The sequence below is a fragment of the Pelodiscus sinensis genome, chromosome 8 (genome assembly GCF_049634645.1).
Source record: "Pelodiscus sinensis isolate JC-2024 chromosome 8, ASM4963464v1, whole genome shotgun sequence".
NCBI classification, from domain to species: domain Eukaryota; kingdom Metazoa; phylum Chordata; order Testudines; family Trionychidae; genus Pelodiscus; species Pelodiscus sinensis.
Window position 1 is genome coordinate 67,011,607 of NC_134718.1, and position 20,668 is coordinate 67,032,274.

Below are 20,668 nucleotides of genomic sequence, written 5' to 3' on the forward strand. Positions count from 1 at the left end.
GATTGAAATCAATCCCAGGAAAAATAATGAACAGTTGACTCAAGTAATCAAGTAGTAAAGAAGAGTAATATAATTAATGCCACTTAACATAGATTTATGGAAAATAAATCCTGTCTCATTAACTCAGGACTTTTTAATGAGATTACAAATTTAGTAGAAAATGGTGCTGATGTAATATACTCAGAGTTCAGAAAGGCATTTGACTGGATACTAAGGATGTAAAATCCTGTTTAATTAGTTATCTAGTTAAACATAGGGGCTGCGTCTACACTGGCACGGATGCTCTTGCACAAAAGCACATCTCTTGCGCAAAAGCACATGCCAGTGTAGACTCTCTCTTGCGCAAATACTTTAACACAAGAACTCTTGCATTAAACAGTATTTGCGCAAGATCATGCCAATGTAGACGTAGCCTAAGTTTAACCAGTTAACCGATTAAAAGGGACAGGCCAGGGGGAGGGAGGAGGTCCTTGCCAGCCCAGCTGGAAGCAGCAGCTTGTGCAGGGCCAGAGGCAGGGGTCCCTTGGTGGGTCACAGGTGTGGGCTACTTCCTGAATACTGGTTAACCAATACCCATTAACATTCCTACTTGGTATCACATGGAGTTTTGATTTTTAAAAAGTAGAATAATAGCAAATTACCATGGCAGTTTTTAATTGGATTAAAAACTGGCTAACTGACAGATCTAAAAATGTAATGATAAATTGGGACTCATCATCAAGAGCTTTTGTTTCTAGAGGGGTCCTGCAAGGATCAATTCTTGGCCCTACTCTTTTTATCAGTGACCTGGAAGAAAACAAAATAATCACTGATGCAGTTTGCAGATGGCCCAAAGACTGGGGAGGGGAGGGGAGTGATAAATAATGAAGGGACAAGCCAAAAATACAGTGTGACCTGCAGAGCTTGGTAAGCTAGGTGCAAGAAAATGTACATTTTAATAGGGCCAAATGTAAAGTTATACATCTATGCTCAAAGAAAGTAGGCCATTCTTGCAGGATGCGGGGGGAGGGAGGGAGGGTATCTATTCTGGGAAGCAGTGAATCACGTGGAGGTTATGTTAGATAATCAGCTGAATATGATCTCGCAGTGCAATGCTGTAGCCAAAAAGGCTTACACAATATTTGGACGCATAAACAGAGGAATTTTGAGTAGTAATAGGAAGTTATATTACCTTTGTATTTGGCATTGGTGTGAGTTCTACCGGTGTTTACGGTTCTGGTGTTTACAATTCCAGAAGCATGTCGATCATTGGTGAGGGTTCACAGAATAGCCATGAGAATGATTAAAAGAAAACATGGAAAGCATGGGACGGGTGAAACAATTTGAATAAGAACTCACTCAAATCTTCAGCCCCCTCAACAAGTACTAAAGAAGATGTAGAGAAGATTAAGGGATGAATTGATCAGAGGCTATGAGTACCTACATCTGGAACAAAAATTTGAAAATGGCCTTTTCTGCCTAGCAGACAATGATAAAACACAGTCCAGTGGCTAGAAGTTGAAACTAGAAAAAAGCAGACTGTGAAAAAGGCAACAATTTAACAGTGTCAGTAATCAAGCATTGGGACAATTTAGCAAGGGTTTGTGGTGGATTCTCCATTGCTGACAACAGGATAGCTGATAATTGAGTGGTTTTAAACAGGGATTAATTCAGGGAAGCTCTGTGACTAGTGGTACTCAGGACGTCAGACAAGATGATCACAGTAGTCCCTCCTTGTTTTATAATCTATGAATCTCTGGACATCAGCAAAACAATAGCACAGAAGATTAATGACCATATTCAAACAAACAAATGGGTTGACATTTCCGAAGGTGAGATGGAAACAGAATCAGCTTGGGTTTCCATGATACTTTTGACACTATCATGTTCAGTAGACCAGTACATAACCAGTTGAACATAAAAACACAACTGAATATTATTTATACTGTAGCAGAACCCAAAGCGATCCTTTGACTTCCATATTTTTAACCCCAGCTTTTCTATAACTCCACATTAACTCCTATCTCTTTATATTTTTATTATTTTTAGCCCTTTTTAAGAGTCAATTTTAACATTAGCTTTTGTATGCATTTAACTCTTGCCACTTGAACAAAAGTTCAGGTGACCGGGCTGAGGAAAATGTTTTTGTATGTGAGAGGGGTGAAGATGACCGCAGGCAAGAATTACAACTTGAAATCATGGAAGAGTGAACAGGGATGTGAACTTACTGAAACATTGTAAGGGCTTTTGCAGATAGAACAGAATATTTAACTAACACAAAGCTAGTGCTCTAGAGTGCCTGTGTAACCCACACGCCTTCTGGCTGTGGTGTACTGTCCCATCTAGTGGCACCTAGACCACTTATGGCGAGAATAAGAACTCGGTTCTATAGCCTTAGGTAAGAGCCAGCAGGCTTTTTGCTCATGTGGTACAGGCTCATGCATTAAGCTCCAGAGGTCCTAGCTGGCATTACACACATGGGCGGTGGGTGAAGGTAGGGCTGGGGAGGTAAGCCCCCAACCCCATCCTCAGCCCCTCCCCTTCTGCCCAGATCCCATCCCCCACAGGATCCAAGTCACTTCCGCCAACATCACAGGAAGGCGGAGTTGTGCACAGCCCCAGCCTCCCCAGCCCTGGAGCAAAGGACAGCAACACTACATCCACATACACCATAGGTGTTCTGGAGGCAAAACATGAGTGGGGTCAGGCTGGCGGTTTGGGAAGGCAATGCCTTCCCTTGCCTAGTATACCCACCACCCCTGGTTACACATGTTCTCAAACTGAGGGTTGTGACCATTGGGGGGGTGGGAAGAAACAAGTGTGCTGGGGGGGGAGCAAACAGAAACCATGTCCTTCCCATATTGATAAATAAGAGGGGGACCAGTATAGGGAAGGCTGAACACTAATGTTTGTGTTATCAAAAGTTTCACATGTTGCTCGTAGAGATGGGTGAAACATTTTGAACAAGGTAAAAACTAATCATCCCAAACAAAGTGGACCTGAGCCTCTTTGGGGTTTGAAAACAGTCAGAAAACCATTCACCTGTTTTTTCCACTTCCGGGCTTCAACTGGGGCATGCAAGAAAAATAATCATAATTGTGTATGAAAATCCTGACTCAAACAAGACCAGAAAGATCTAGGAAGTACAGGTAAATCTGAATAAATATCTGAAGTTTTAGGGACCTAAAAATTAGTTCATTATTAATTTGGGTAAGTATAGTCTGTTCCTGCAATGAAGTCAAGGAAAAGGAGAATATTGGGCTTATATACTCACTTTTACCCCAGATGGAAGAGAAGAAAATGCAGGGCCTGGCTGACCAAAGGATCTTGTCGGCAAGGTGGTATAAGATGAGCCAGCATTCGATGGGTAATCTAAATAATGGATTGTACACACACTGTAAAAACCGTGACTTATATTAACTGTATACATGTGTCTAATTAAAAAAGACTGCTTCTAAATAATTCAGAATTATCATCCATGCTTCTATACAGAACAATTGGTACTACAGTAAAAAACACCAATGAAAAGAAAAAATAACATTCATACGCTTCCGTGGTTTTCTAACACATAAAAAGGGACCTCTTAGAATGAATTTTTATAAAGATATGGGTGAATTATAAAATTACTTTCTTTTTCATTTTAATATGTATACTTGTTATTAATGAATATGTAAACAACTCACCTTCAATGCTAGAAGGGTTAAAAACCGATGTGTTATTTGGAGATGAATGCAACACTGCCTCTACTGAGTTTAATGCACATCGGATGCCAGTGCTGAAAATGGAAAAGAGAGTTTTACTCCAAAAAGCAGGAATGTAACAAACACAATATGTCAAAGTGAGCGAGGTTACACCCGTGTGAATTCAGTCTAAGATCTCTAAAACAGTACTTACTTTTCTGAGAAAACCACACATTTTTGGATGTGAAGATTTCCGTTAATGTGCTGATCCCAGTCCTAATATTGAAATAAACAGGACATAACTAATAAGTGTACAATAAGGGCTGGTTTTGAAATTGGCATATTTCATATACTAGTACAGTAGTTTCATTTAACTAGCAACAGAATCTGAGGTAAGTAAGAATAACGAATAATTCATGAGGTAAATAAGAATAAAAGGGTTACCATATAAGGAAGATATCAAATGGACTTTTATTCCATACTGACATCAATTCAAAACTGGTAAGTGAAATGCTATAAATGTGTGTTGAAAAGACTTGAGCTCCTGAAAACATTCTATGCATAACTTTACACAAGCGATTAAGTTTATGAGTTTTAAATCAGTTAAGTTAATATAGGATAAGGCCTAGGGATGTTAAATATCAGTTAATTGAATAGTCGAGTAAACCTCATGAAATTGTATTGGTTAGTTGATTATTCTATAGTCCTTGGGGGTGGGGCCGGCAGCCAATGTATCAGAGACAGCAGCGCGGGGTGCCAAATGGGAGCTGGTCCACGAGGGGAGCCAGTTTAAAAACCAGCTCCCCTCATGGACCACCTGCCTGTAGCCCCATGCTGCTACTTCTGATACAAAAGCAATAGCGCGGGGTGACAGCAGACCCGGTCTAGGAGGGGTCTGAGCTCCCGGACCCGGCACAAGTCAGAACTGAGCTGGGCTGCCTGCCTGCCTGGCTCTTAATACACATAAAATACAGAGCTGCAGTGGGGGTAGGTCCTGGACCTGTTGCAAGTCAGGACTGAGCCAGGCTGCTGGTTAGCCTGCTAAAAACTGTACTGGCAGGGAAAGGGAGAGGGGGGGAAAGCGTGCAGTCGATAGCATTAACCTATAAGCTTTTGCTTATCGGTTAATCGGTTATTCGACTATACTATTACATCCTTAGTAAGGCCTCGTCCTGCAAGATGCTCAGAACCATCAAAATCCATTAGTGTTCATACATTTTGAAGTTCTCTGCACCTTGAAGAACTGTGGTTCCGCTCACAAAAATGTTCTGTTTTCATTCCAGTGTGGAACAAAAGCAAATTTCAAGACCTCAAAAGTTTCCTCAAAACTGAATTGTTTTCTTCCAGTCAGCTCTACCAATTATGACCTCAGTTACACCCAGGAAACTCCATCAAAGTTGATGGGGTTACACAAGAGGCAGAATTTATCTTGCGGTATCTTTATTACTACAGGTTGAACCTCTCTAGTTCAGAACTCTCTGGTTCAGAAACATCTGTTTTCCAGCATGATTTTAGTTAGCTGAATGTCCACTTTTCATGGGTTAGCCTGGTTTCTCGTGGTCCCATAAAGTTTGTTTACAGCCACCAGTCCTGGCCACCAGTCAGTGTTCTGTGCTGTTATTTAGCTCTAATTTACCCCTAAATGTCTTGTAAGAGGCAATAAGCAGTGGAAGTGTTGGTGATGCTGCTAGATAATATTGACCTGCCATGGTCCGAAAAATTCTCTCGTTAGGAATTGGTCAGGTCTCAAGGGTACTGGACTAGAGAGGCGCAAACTGTAGTGATAATGCACAAAGGGGAAAGGAGCCAACTCTCAGAGACTCGTTAGAGCAGGGGAGGGGAACCTCAGGCCTTGCCTGGATCTGGCCCCTTAGGCTCAAGGCTTCCCCCCAGCACTGGGGAGCCAATGCAGGTAATCCAGCCCACCCTTCCCACTGAGGGGCTGGAGTACAGAAAATGTACTAGCGCTCTGGTGTGCTAGGGGAATGTGTCTTTCTCCTTCTCAGTTGGGGGCCACATCAGTGAAAGGTGGGGGGTTTTTTCCTTCTCACTTGTGTGCGGCCCCTGACTGGTTTTTCTGAGGGTCAGCAGCCCCTGACCCTAAAATGGTTCCCCACCCATGTATTAGAGTTTGCCAGACTGGTCTTTAAAAGTCAACATGGTCATTTTTACTTGCAAAGTCAATATGAAATTAGTGAAACAACATGAACAGAGAATCCCAAAGGATGAATTTAATCAAATCATTTTGCCGAGTAGAATCACCTCTTACTGTGTGAGAAGCGCTTACCTTCAGATCAAAGATCTTTCTGTCACATACGGTGCAGATGTGTGGGAAATGAAGCGGGGCTATGCCATGAAAGTCATTTAATTCATGAGGCTGAAGAGATCTCATGGACAAATCAGATGCGTTTGCGGTCAGCTCCTCATTCTGCCTCAGGCGGGGACTACTCAAGCTTGGTTTACTATTGTTGAGTCTGTGGAAAGAATGCATTGTCCCAGCACCAAACTTTGTGTCAGGGGTCGGCTCTTCCGGGTTGTAGAGCTCATTTCGGATTTCATACTGCTGACCGGTGGACGGCCACACGTTGGCGCCGGCCATGAGGTCAGGCTTGTTTTGGCTGGAGAAACTAGGAGCATTTTCCCATTGGCTACTTGCACTTGTGTTATGTACCCCAGGACCTGGATCACCTTTCTGACTCACAGTTTGTGGCTCTCCGGAAAAGCCCAAAGATTGTATTCCTGTGGTGTGCTGCCCTTTAGAATTGGGTCCATAGAAGTCTTTCTGAAATCCAGGCTGACTCTCATGTTTCAGCTGGCCCGAAGGACCAAAATGACCTTCATAGTGTACCCCACCAGAGGAGGACACTGGGTGAGTCCCACTGGACTTAAAGCCATGCTGACTGCCCTGGCCCGCCTCAGCTGTGTATCCTGGAGGAGCAGAGACATTTTGTTTACCGTAGTCATAAAATCCTCCTGCAGCAGACGAGTGGCCAGTCTTATTTAGACTCATAACTACAGCTGGTTGGCTGGACGCCTGAGACATTACACCTCCAAAAGGGTGCATGACAATCGCATTTGTGGTTTGGTTTGTTATGTTCCCAACCGACCCCAAGCTTCCTCCTTGTACTGCTAATGCTGGATTCTGTGCTGGAAAAGGTATTCCACTAGATGGAAATCTAGTATTGGCGATTGCAGGTCCTTGCTGTGGTCCTCCCGCCTGCCCCTGGGGGGTGTTGATCATGGACGGATGTCTTAATTGGTTAAACAGCGGCTGAGACATAGCCACTTTGGAGAGAACTTGATTCAGAACAGTTGCAGCTGCTGTGTTGCTGGTGACTGCTGTCTGAGCCAATTTTAGCCTGTGCAGGGTAAGCTGGGCCTGTAGCTGAGCAAGCTGAAGACTTGCAGGAGACGGAAGCAGTGGATTGGAAGCGCTGACGGAGAATGGATTTTTGTCCAGAAGCTTGGCCGCACTGAAAAGGAACAGGAGGTTAAATTAACCTAAAAGTTAGCAGCAGCCTCTTCCTACCTTAACGTCACCTGGGCTAAGAAGCTCCACTTGGAGATTTATCCTTTCTAAACTTGTGGAGGGAGAGGTGATGGCTTATGATGCCACAGAAAGCCATTTCTCTTAAGTGTCTAGTGCCATATTCATTTCAATTAAAATGTCATTAGGGGGATCAGTGTTTCAAGGATGGAACAAAAAGCCACGTGTTTGTCTAAAGTGTGAGCCACTCCACTCAGTAAAAAGACTCTTGTTGAGTTCAGTGGGCTATAGACCGGGCCCTTCCTTCATTTAAAGTGTTTGCAAGAGTCCTGCCTGGATTTGTGTCTGAGATGCAAGGTGGGTGACATGCAGCATTCCCTGCAAGCTGAGCCCTTGGAAGACTACCCAGGAGAGATTCAAATGCTGCCCAGCTGATTGGCAGAGTGCCCACAGCCTCCCACAGCCAACAGCATGTGTTTCTCCTGCTGGTGCACATCTGCACGTGCCCTGGTGCACATAAAAAATTTATTCTGCATTTAGATGGAAAAAATTAGAGGGAACATTGGCAAGGTAGTATCTTTTATTGGACCAACCTGTATTGAATTTACATTCGCAGTAGCCAGGCAACCTTTCCCACAGTGTACTAAAAATGTTCATCAATCTCAACTACAAAAAAAAAATCCAGCAGGGCTGAAAGAAAGCAATTCCTTCACCATAACCCACTCAATCTTTGCCATCTCTGCAGAGACAGCCCCAGTTATGAAGGTGTTTTTGTGATGTGGGCATGTGTTCATTAGGACATGGACTAAGACCACTAACTCAGTCTGGGTATGTCAACACTACCCACCTATTTCGAAATAGGAGGGTAATGTAGGCATACCGCAATTGCAAATGAAGCCCGGGATTTGAATTTCCCGGGCTTCATTTGCATAAGCGGGGTGCTGCCATTTTTAAATCCCCGCTGGTTCGAACCCCGTGCCGCGCGGCTACACGCGGCACGAACTAGGTAGTTCGAACTAGGAAGCCTAGTTCCATGAGGAGTAACTGTAGTTCGAACTAGGAAGCCTAGTTCGAACTACCTAGTTCGTGCCCCGTGTAGCCGCGCGGCCCGGGGTTCAAACAAGCGGGGATTTAAAAATGGCGGCGCCCCGCTTATGCAAATGAAGCCCGGGAAATTCAAATCCCGGGCTTCCTTTGCAATTGCGGTATGCCTACATTACCCCGCTAGTTCGAACTAGCGGGGTAGTGTAGACATACCCTCTGTCTAGAGCCTCCAAGAACCACGAGGTCAGAGCTTTTGGCCATGAGTACACTCAGGATGTAACTTAGAACTTTTCTACCAATCAGAGGAGGGAGCCTCCCAATAGGAGATGTGGGGGCAAGATGCCTAAACGGCTTGAAGACAGAGATTGATACGTTTATGGCTGGGATTATACAGACATGGTTCCGATGCTCTTATGGTCACTAGTTAGCTTAGATTCAACCCAGGATGGTAATGAGAACATTATTGTCCCAGCAGTAGCCCCCTGAGCCACCTATTCTACCAATACTGGTTGCAATAAATAGTTAAAAAAACCCTTTGAACCAACCAAAGCCCCTGGAGATAAGCACTGTTCCTCAAGAGGTACCATTATGGCTCCTGAACCCAACTGAAACCACCCTGTCCTCAAAATGACAACTGGTGTCAATAGCAACTGTCCCTCAGAAAGGAAGAACCAAAGGATGCTGGGAAAGCACAGATGAACCAGGAGGAGGAGGAGGAGAGTTCCCCACAGCTGCACTGTGGAGGATGAGCAAGACAGTGCCTGTGATCTTCCCCCAGGAATCTAAAAGGGCTTCACCCACAACAAAGCTGGGCAAGTGAAAGCAGACACAACACAGTTTACACTTATCTAATAATTTCCTGGGTCAACTGCTTTACATGTAACATGCAAGTGTTGAGAGTCTCTGGGTTAGGCTAAAAGGGATTAAAAACAAAGGTGATGTCATGCTAGGAGTCTACTACAGGCCACCTACAGGTGGAAGAAGTGGATGAGGCTTTTTTCAAACAACTAACAAAATCATCCAAAGCCCAAGATTTGGTGGTGATGGGGGACTTCAACTATCCAGATATATGTTGGGAAAATAACACTGTGGGGCACAGACTATCCAATAAGTTCTTGGACTGCACTGGAGACAACTTTTTATTTCAGAAGGTTGAAAAAGCTACCAGAGGGGAAGCTGTTCTAGATTTGATCCTAACAAATAGGGAGGAACTGGTTGAGAATTTGAAAGTGGAAGGCAGCTTGGGTGAAAGTGATCATGAAATCACAGAGTTCACAATTCTATGGAAGGGTAGAAGGGAGAACAGCAAAATAGAAACAATGGATTTCAGGAAGGCGGATTTTGGTAAGCTCAGAGAGCTGATAGATAAGGTCCCATGGGAATCGAGACTGAGGGGGAAAACAATTGAGGAGAGTTGGCAGTTTTTCAAAGGGACATTGTTAAGGGCCCAAAAGCAAGCTATTCTGTTGTGTTGGAAAGATAGAAAATACAGCAAAAGACAGCCTTGGCTTAACCACGAGATCCTGCATGATCTAAAAATAAAAAAGTAGTCATATAAAAAATGGAAAGTAGAGAGAAACAGTAATAGGTAACTTGGAAATGGCAGAGATGTTCAATGACTTCTTTGTTTCAGTTTTCACCGAGAAGTCTGTAGGAATGCCTAACATAGTGAATGCTAGTGGACAGGGGGTAATTTTAGCAGGTAAAATAAAAAAAGAACAAGTTAAAAATCACCTAGAAAAGTTAGATGCCTGCAAGTCACCAGGGCCTGATGAAATGCATCCTAGAATACTCAAGGAGCTGACAGAAGAGGTATCTGAGACTCTAGCTATCATCTTTGGAAAATCCTGGGAGATAGGAGAGATTCCAGAAGACTGGAAAAGGGCAAATATAGTGCCCATTTATAAAAAGGGAAATAAGAACAACCCAGGAAACTACAGACCAATTAGTTTAACTTCTGTGCCAGGGAAGATAATGCAGCAAGTAATTAAGGAAATCATCTGTAAACACTCAGAATGTGGCAAGGTGATAGGGAACAGCCAGCATGGATTTGTAAAGAACAAATCATGTCAAACCAATCTGATAGCTTTCTTTAATAAGATAACGAGTCTTGTGGATAAGGGAGAAGCAGTGGATGTGGTATACCTAGACTTTAGTAAGGCATTTGATACGGTCTCGCATGATATTCTTATCAATAAACTAGGTAAATACAACTTAGATGGGGCTACTATAAGATGGGTGCATAACTGGCTGGATAATCGTACTCAGAGAATAGTTATTAATGGTTCACAATCCTGCTGGAAAGGCATAACAAGTGGGGTTCCACAGGGGTCTGTTTTGGGACCGGCTCTGTTCAATATCTTCATCAACGATTTAGATATTGGTATAGAAAGTACGCTTATTAAGTTTGCAGATGATACCAAGCTGGGAGGGGTTGCAACTAATCTGGAGGATAGGATAATAAATCAAAATGACCTGGCAAATTGGAGAAATGGTCTGAGGTAAATAGGATGAAGTTTAATAAAGACAAATGCAAAGTGCTTCACTTAGGAAGGAATAATCAGTTTCATACATACAGAATGGGAAGCGACAGTCTGGGAAGGAGTATGTCAGAAAGGGATCTAGAGGTTATAGTGGACCCACAAGCTGAATATGAGTCAGCAGTGTGATGCTGTTGCAAAGAAAGCAAACATGATTCTGGGATGCATTAACAGGTGTATTGTGAGCAAGACACGAGAAGTCATTCTTCCGCTCTACTCTGCTCTGGTTAGGCCTCAGTTGGAGTATTGTGTCCAGTTCTGGGCACCGCATTTCAAGAAAGATGTAGAGAAATTGGAGAGGGTCCAGAGAAGAGCAACAAGAATGATTAAAGGTCTAGAGAACATGACCTATGAGGGAAGACTGAGGAATTGTGTTTGTTTAGTTTAGAAAAGAGAAGATTGAGAGGAGACATGATAGCAGTTTTCAGATATCTAAAAGGGTGTCATAAGGAGGAGGGAGAAAACTTGTTCATCTTGGCCTCTGAGGATAGAACAAGAAGCAATGGGCTTAAACTGCAGCAAGGGAGGTTTAGGTTGGACATTAGAAAAAAGTTCCTAACTGTCAGGGTAGTCAGACACTGGAATAAATTGCCCAGGGAGGTTGTGGAATCTCCATCTCTGGAGATATTAAGAGCAGGTTAGATAAATGTCTATCAGGGATGGTCTAGACAGTATTTGGTCCTGTCATGAGGGCAGGGGACTGGACTCGATGACCTCTCGAGGTCCCTTCCAGTCCTAGTATTCTATGATTCTATGATCTAATAAATGCATCGGCTAATAACTTTTCATGAGTGCAGCAATAAGAATCTCTCTGACCTGACAGCAACCCTCCTGTTACATTTCACATCCTAGTTTTGAAGTAAAGAAGCACTAGGTCACCCTCCCCAGACAATTGTGCTAATTTTAAAACATTGGCCAACCATCACAGTTTCCTGTAACAATGATCTTGGAAACAACTGAACCGTTTCTGTGAAAGCTTAAAAACAAATCCACAAACACCACCTCTGCCTACAATGCCTGTTCTGTGTGCTTCCAGGAAACTTGCACAATCTTTGGATGAGACTGCTCAATGGATGTGTATAAGATAGTATCTTCTGACCACACTCCCTCCATATGCAGTGCAAGCCCCCAGGTTGGGAAAGAGCTGGGCCCCTCGGATCCAACTACACAGCCCACAGCAGGAAGCCTCTCAGCCCAAGAGAACAGACTTGGGCTGACAGAGCTCACACTGGGTGGCTACGTCTACACTGGCCACTTTTCCGAAAGGGGCATGTTAATTTCACAGGTCGTAATAGGGAAATCCGCGGGGGATTTAAATATCCCCCGCGGCATTTAAATAAAAATGTCCGCCGCTTTTTTCCGGCTTTTAGAAAAGCCGGAAAAGAGCGTCTACACTGGCCCCGATCCTCTGGAAAAAAGCCCTTTTCCGGAGGATCTCTTATTCCTACTTCGAAGTAGGAATAAGAGATCCTCCGGAAAAGGGCTTTTTTCCAGAGGATCGGGGCCAGTGTAGACGCTCTTTTCCGGCTTTTCTAAAAGCCGGAAAAAAGCGGCGGACATTTTTATTTAAATGCCGCGGGGGATATTTAAATCCCCCGCGGATTTCCCTATTACGACCTGTGAAATTAACATGCCCCTTTCGGAAAAGTGGCCAGTGTAGACGAGCCCGGTATGTCTACACAGCAACATTATTTTTAAATAACTTAGTTTGTGTCTACACAGAAGGCAGTTATTTCAAAATAATTTTGAAATACTGTCAAGCTGGAGGACTTCTTACTCTGACTCCTGTAACCCTCATTGTACGAGTAGTAAGGGAAGTCAGAGGAAGAGGCTCTATTTTGAAATAAGTGCTGTGTAGACGCTCCCAATTTTGAAATAAGCTATTTCAAAATAAGCTACACAATTGACGTAGCTCAATTTGTGTAGCTTATTTCAAGTTAAGTCCTGCTGTGTAGATGCACCCACTGCCACTCAAAAATTGCCATCTAAACAGTGCTTTGACATGGCTGCTTGGGCTGGAGGTTGGATTCTACAGCCTAGGCATTGGGGGTGGGCTTCAGACTTGGCCTCTGCCTAAGCCGCAACTTCCAAGTGCCGTCTATGCATTTTTAGAGAACTAGCCAAGCCTGCCGACCTGAGCTGAGAGGCTTGGTGCCATGGGCCGACTAGTCATACTCATACGGCCCGTAACAGAGGAGTGGTTGCATCTATTTCCACCTCTGTAATCTCACCCTCTTTTCCTTGCTAGGAGCCACTGCTAACAAACACCACAGATAATCAAGGTGGGTGAGGTAAGAGTTGGTATTGGACCAACTTTTGTTGGTGAGAGAGACAAGTTTTCACGATAAAAGAAATTACCTCACCGACCATGTCTCTCTATTATCCTGGCACTAACATGGTACAACAACACTGCATACCACAGATAATCAACACATTTCAAATGGCTACTCATTCTTTCAGCTCTGACGCACAGTACCAAGCTGTTGAATAAGAGAAATCCTCTCCAAGATTCATTTTGTCTGTACTATAAAAATATATTATGTTTCAATTTCAAAGCAAAAACTAAGCATCAATTACAATGCAACATTTGCTGTTAATAATTGGTTGATTTACTACACTGAATAGACAAAGATGTGATTTATTTTGATGGCTTGTCAGCATGTGAGATTTTAAAAGCATAAATTGGTAAAACATCTGGTTAAATCTAAAGTAAAATGAAAAGAAAATGAATGGGTTTCATATTTAATGTTAAACATTCAATAGCAACTGCAAGGCCTACTGGTCTCTAGGGATATCAAATGGACTTTGAACAAGTATTTCATTATGCAGCAACAGAGCTCCCGGCCAGTAGAATAAATATATTTCAGCAGTCTTCACATTGGTGGTTCCTTTTGTTTTCTCTTATGATGGTTTTACTTTCCGTCACTCATTATCTGATCTGATTTTATGGTCGTGTTTCCTACAGATTCGTTTGCAAAAGGGAGGTACCCGGCAAGCATAAGCAAAACATTACATGTGCACATAACCCCACCCAAACCTGTGGGAGGCTAAGCACCCACAAATCCCAAGTATATGTTAACAGGACGTGAGGTTGCTCAGCACTTTACAAAATCAAGCCCGCAGTTAGCAAAATGAAATTGCTTTCACTTGCAATGAAGTGGTAGCGAACTAGTAAACATTATTACTACCAGAAAATTAGACATGCTATTACGCCTAATTACATGGTATGAATTATATATTGTGTAACTAGCATCTGGAATATCCTTATTTATACTATGCTATGCAGGATTCAATACACTTAGAACTATTGTTTCATTTTTTAGCTGCTAGTCCATCCTGTGCAATAAAACTGTAAAAATGCTTTTATGGGTGTAAAGCGGCATGGTCTGGTAGTCTTAAAATAAAAACTTGAAGGGCTTATAGTTCCACTTATAATTCTTTGAGATCTGGATGAATACGGTTCCTAAAAGTTTAATTCCTCGGCCTTGACAGGACATACAATAGCACAGAAACATTGGCGCAGTACAACAGCTGCACTGGTTTAAAACAGCTCCCCACTGGAGACGCAGAACTAGCTCTCAGGGTAGACGATAAAACGATTTGTCTCACATGTTATCAAACCAAGCCCCCAAAGCACTGAGTAATTGATTTGCCAGAAAAATAGCAGAGAATTTGTAAGCACTTCAAATACGGCTCCACAGAACATTCGAAACCACAGGGCCCTGGTATAGTGATTCTTACTCCAAGGTCCATGCAACATTTCATGGTACTCTGCAGAGATTGCTTTTGCCACAACAGTGAAGTATGTGCCCATTTTACAGCAGGATAGGAGGGGCAGGCCCCCTGACGGGGGAGCAAGACACATTTGCCCCAGGGTCTGGCGATTCAAAGGGGCCTGGAACTCCAGCCGCCACCACTAACACAGTAATGCTGGGTGCTCTGGACAGCACTAAGAACTGGGGATGGGGTGCCATATTGCAGGCAGTGCTGAGGGCTGGCAGGGGCTGGCGTGGTGCACTCCAGGCAGCGCTAAAGGTTGTCTACTCCCAGCCCCGCCTCTTCCCCCTCTTGGCCCTGCTCCTTCCAAGGGCGCAGAGCTGGCCATCCCCACATCTTGCCCAGGGGACCCGGAGGCTTGATACACAAGGGGACAGCAGAGATCAATGCCTGGTGTTGCTTTGAGCAGCAGCACCCACTCTTCCCTTACGGCGTCACAAATCAGGGAGCGGGACACACAGCTCATTTGCCTGAGATCAAATGTCTACACTGCAATTTTATAGCCCCAAAGTCTATGCCACGTGAGCCTGCCTCTGCTGGGCCAACCACAGAGCTTCTACTTAAGTGTAGATACACCCTCTGGCTATGTCTACACTGGCACCCTTTTCCGGAAATGCTTAAAACGGAACAGTTTTCCGTTATAAGTATTTCCGGAAAAGCGTGTCTACATTGGCAAGATGTTTTTCCGGAAAAGAACTTTTTGCGGAAAAGCGTCCATGGCCAATCTAGACGCGCTTTTCCGCAAAAAAGCCCCGATCGTCATTTTCGCGATCAGGGCTTTTTTGCGGAAAAGACTACTGTGCTGTCTACACTGGCCCTTTTCCGGAACAGTATTTCCAGAAAAGGACTTTTGCCCGAACGGGAGCAGTATAGTTTTTCTGGAAAAACACTAACAATTTTACAGTAGATCGTCATTGCTTTTCCAGAAAAGCAAGCGGCCAGTGTAGACAGCTGGCAAGTTATTCCGGAAAAGCGGCTGCTTTTCCGGAATAAGTGGCCAGTGTAGACACAGCCCCTCTGTGTCTGTCTGCAGTGTCGGACCAGGGAGGAGCCTCAGTGAGATTAATCTACCAGTCAACAGCAGCTTTCAATGCTTAACACTGTTAATAAGGTTTTTTGGTTGTTTTTTTTTAAGGAATGTGGGGAAGGGAGACTGGGGAGTATGGGGAAGACCATGGTTTGCCCATTTTTTCTTAACATTGGCATTTCCAGACTTCGGAGTGCTTCATGTTGCAACCTTAACAAAATTCTTCCCCTCTGTCCTGCTGAGTTCCCTCATCTTCCTTAATGAGATATTTTTAAATGTAACCAAGCATTGTAGCTAGCACTGGGAAGATAAGGCTCTGGCATCCAGGTTGGGAGGAAAGTACAGGCTGTAGATTAGGAGGCTGACAGCAGCTATGTCCAGGACAGGATCTCTGTGTTTAAGGAACAGTGCATGATAAGGAAACAGTGTGAGAACTCTGTGTGTTCTCCTATGGAATATGGGACTTAGAAGAGGCTATGCGACCTGAATATATATAATTTTAAACTATTTCTCTGTTTCTAAAATGAATGAAATCTTTACATTTATGACTAGTTCCTACCAACTTAAGAATTTAAGCAAATCCACTCTGAAACACAGATTCAACAAGGTATTGAAGGTTTCATAAACTGTATTAAGATTCTACTCAGGAAAGAGATTTTAGATTGCTAATGTGCCCCATTTACACATACAAACACACACACAAAACTGTCCATTTCTTACTCATCATTTGTGGTTGCCAATGTTGCCAAACCTAAGTGCTCAAAAATAATGAGATTGGAGATTTTAAATTAATCATTTTGGGAGTTCTTTTTAGTCACCATCTGATTTTTAAATCTGGGGTGCGCAGGTCACATTTTCAATATTTTTTTCCACAACCATGAGGGCTAGAAACTTCATAGCTTATTTTGAAATTGGGCGTCTACACAGCACTTATTTCGAAATAGAGCCTCTTCCTCTGACTTCCCTTACTACTCGTACAATGAGGGTTACAGGAGTCAGAGTAAGAAGTCCTCCAGCTTGACAGTATTTAAACATTATTTCTAAATAACTGCCTGCTGTGTAGATGTAGACTAAGTTATTTTATATGGAGATATACCTATCTCACAGAACTGGAAGGGACCTTGAAAGTTCATTGAGTCCAGTCCCCTGCCCTCATGGCAGGACCAAGTACCATCCCTGACAGATTTACCCCAGAACCCTAAATGGCCCCCTCAAGGATAGAGCTCACAATGCTGGGTTTAGCAAGCCAATGCTCAAACCACTGAGTTATCCCTCCCCACAATGGTAGTTATTTCAAAATAATGTTGCTGTGTAGATGCGGTGAGTTTGATTTCTTTTAAAAAGCCATTTTTTAGTTATTTGAAGACAAATACATTATATTATTTTAAAGTATGAAACATACCTTCTCCCATTGCTTCATTAGTTCCAAATCAGCTGGATTAATATTTCTAAACATTTTTTAAAAGTATTCACCATTAGGCTGAAGGAGAAAAAACAAACAATCAACTATCTTGCTCTTTCTCCCTCTCTCTTAAAAGTTATAAAAAGCTAATAAAAATCAATAAGGACTTTTTGCCCTTTGTGCCAAACTTGCCTTCAAATAAATATGAACAACTTCAGCAATCTTCCATGAGCATCTTTGGACACATTTTATACCCTAGAATTAAAAGAGCTCCATAACCATACTTATAACAGTGCTGCAAATTAAGGGCATGTGTAAGTGATAAACCCAGGTAATCTAAAACAGATTAACTACAGGTTGAACCTCTCTAGTCCAGCACCCGTTGGACCTGACAAGTGCCAAACCAGAGAATTTGCCGAATCATGGGAGGTCAAAAATTGTCTAGCAGCATTACCAACACTTCTACTGCTTCCTGGGCTGTTAGAAGACATTTAAGGGTAAATTAAAGCTTAGTAACAGCAAAGAACACTCAGAAGCAGGACTGGTGGCTGTAAACAAACTCTATGGCACTGCAGGAAACTTGGCCACACCCCTGATAATTGGACATCCTGCTAACTAAAATCATGACAGACCACGGATGTTGTCAGACCAGAGAGTGCAAGACTAGAAAGGTTCAACCTATAGTAAAATCAAGGTTTATATTCTTTTGTTCTTCTAACCCCCATCCTTCGGCGCCAATAGTAACTGTGCCCTAGACAGCAAGAGAGACCATTAAGAGCTGCACTGCAGAAAGTGGAATACTTCTCTGAGCACGTGGTTTAGTTTTACAAGACCAGGCTAATGGAAATGGAGAGGCTAAAGCAGGGGTGGGGAACCTTTTTAGGGTTGGGGGCTGCTGACCCATAGAAAAATCAGTCGGGGGGGCCCCCAACTGAGAAGCAGAAAGACACTCCCCACATTCCCCTCGCACACCAGAGCCGATGGAGGCCCAGGCTAGTGGATTGTGTGTGTTCCAGTCCCGCAGGAGAGTGGCTGGAGCTCCAGTGCAAAAACACCCCAGGTTTTATGTCTTGAAAGTGAAGAATTTAGCTCAAGCAAGGAAGAACTGGAAAGAGGGATTTAGTCTCGATGTAAATGTCACTATGGCAGAAAAAGAGGATGCTGTGAAAATCAAACGGTTTTGTTATCTGATTAGAGAAAAGGGGAGGGGAATCAGTGAGATTCTGTGCACAGAATTTTCCCGAGTTCAGTGCACCTTAGAAGCAATAATGGGCTGTTTTTTTTATACTCACTGTAACCTCTGTAAGAATGAGGAAAGACATAATTGGTTGGGATCAAGCCATTGGGGAGGGGATAGATAAGCACAGCAGCAGTTTAAATGTGCTAGTTGTAACATTGGAGATATTAAAGATTCATTGATAAGAGTTTGGATAGTGTGTGGGATACAAAACTCACAAGGTTGAGAGCGGTGGCAGAGGGACGCTGACTTAACAGCAGGGAAAAGCTTGGAGATATGCAGGGCTGCTGAGCTGGCCAAGGAGAGGACTAAAACCCTGGAAGTTCAGTCAGCAGAAACTGCCCATGCAATACATAAGAAATAGAAATAGAAATCAAAATCAGATACAGCATCACTAGACAACAATGGTACAGATGCATGCAAGTACTTAGGGAGAAAACATGCAATACAGACAAAGAAGCGCCTGGCTTATAGGAAAAAATCCGTATCTGAGACAAATTTAATTAATTTTGCAGCCAATCTTCCAGAGAGAAGAAAAACAAATCCAAGCAGCACACAATAACTGAGGAGAGCAACAGTGAGCAGGAGGAGAAATTATGTGGTAGACCTACCAGCTGGTAAATATTGTGCCAGAGGATCCTAAGGAGCATCAGAAAAAGTTGCATGCAGCCATGCGATTTGGCAGGAAAGTCATACTGTTTCCATTAGATTGCGGAGCAAGTTGTAACATTATCCCTACCAGTCTGGTGAACCCAGACATATGGTCAGAAAAGACTATCCAGCTGTGAACAATGTACAAGCAGACCACTTTAAAGCCCATGGAGAAATGTAAAATTAAATTAAGGAATCCAAGGAGCACAAAAAAATACTGACTGAACTTTGTGGTCAAAGATGATGAGACAGCAGGAACACTTCTGGGCGGCAAGGCCACCCAAGCCAAGAACCGGACAAAGGTACAGCTCCAGAACAGAATGAAAGTGGATAGTGGGGTGCTGAAGATGGAAATTCTTACCTGGGACTAGGAGATGATACAGAGGGAGTATACAGAAGAATTTCAGAAGGCAGATGGTGGTGTTTATAAAATGGATATTGATACCAGTGTGAAACCAGTTCAATTGCCTAAAAGAAGAGTACTTATTGTGTTACTACAGCCACTGAAAGATGAAATGTAAAATCTACAGAATCGTGGAATTATACAGCCTGGAGAGAAGAGCACAGACAGAATAAGTAGTTTTAAGGGGGTACAAAAGACATACAGAAGACTGAGAATACACATAGACCCAAAGTCTTCCAACAAAACCTTAAAATGGAACCATTTCCCTCTGACTACAATTGAGGACATATTATTAGATCCATCTAAAGTGAACTTATTCTCACATGATGTAAAAATGGATTCTCATTGAACTGGATGAGGAATCAAGTTACCTGACAACCTTTTCAGCTGGGTGTGGGAGATACCAATGATCGAGGATGCCAACAGTAATCAATCAAACAAAGGGTAGGAATAAATGATACACTTTCAGAATGGAGAGGGATACACTAGTGGTGTTCCCCAAGGGTCAGTCCTAGGACCAGTCCTATTCAACCTATTCATAAATGATCTGGAGAAACGGTTAAACAGTGAGGTGGCAAAATTTGCAGACGACACTAAACTGCTCAAGGTAGTTAAGACCAAAGCAGACTCTGAAGAACTTCAAAAAGATCTCATCAAACTAAGTGGCGAGGCAACAAAATGGCAAATTAAATTTAATGTGGATCAATGTAAAGTAATGCACATTGGAAAAAACAACCCCAACTATACATATAATATGATGGGGGCTAATTTAGTTACAACTCATCAGGAAAGAGATCTTGGAGTCATCGTAGATAGTTCTCTGAAGACGTCCACACAGTATGTAGTCAAAAAAGCAAACAGGATGTTAGGAATAATTAAAAAGGGATAGATAATAAGACAGAGAATATCTTATTGCCCTTATATAAATCCATGGTATGCCCACATCTAGAATACTGCGTACAGATGTGGTCTCCTCATCTCAAAAAAAGATATACTGGCATTAAAAACAGTTCAGAGAAGGGCAACTAAAATGATTAGGGGTTTGGAACGGGTCCCGTACAAGGAGAAATTAAAGAGACTGGGACTTTTCAGCTTGGAAAAGAGGAGACGAAGGGGGTATTTAAAATCATGAGTGGTGTGGAGAAAGTGAATAAGGAAAAGTTATTTACTTGTTCCCATAATATAAAAACTAGGGGCCACCAAGTGAAACTAATGGACAGCAGGTTTAAAACAAATAAAAGGAAGTTCTTCACACAGCGCATAGTCAATCTGTGGAATTCCTTGCCTGAGGAGCTTGTGAAGGCTAGGACTATAACAGGGTTTAAAAGAGAACTAGATACATTCATGGAGGTTAAGTCCATAAATGGCTATTAGCCAGTATGGGTAAGGAATGGTTTCCCTGGCCTCTGTTTGTCAGAGGATGGAGATGGATGGCAGGAGA

General features: G+C 42.9%; 1 protein-coding gene across 5 annotated transcripts in view; it reads right to left on the reverse strand.

Annotated features, from left to right (window-relative positions):
* RBM20 (RNA binding motif protein 20) overlaps nt 1-20,668 on the reverse strand; it is a 199,931-nt gene that overhangs the window by 43,930 nt on the left and 135,333 nt on the right. For all 5 annotated transcript variants that reach the window (XM_075935489.1, XM_075935485.1, XM_075935488.1 and 2 more), the window contains exons 2-5: nt 5,947-7,132; nt 3,874-3,935; nt 3,663-3,754; nt 3,254-3,351 (exon numbers count right to left, since the gene is read on the reverse strand). In XM_075935489.1, the coding sequence (XP_075791604.1) occupies nt 3,254-3,351; nt 3,663-3,754; nt 3,874-3,935; nt 5,947-6,939 (1,245 nt within the window). In that variant the 5' untranslated portion in view covers nt 6,940-7,132. The remainder of the gene's footprint in view (nt 1-3,253; nt 3,352-3,662; nt 3,755-3,873; nt 3,936-5,946; nt 7,133-20,668) is intronic.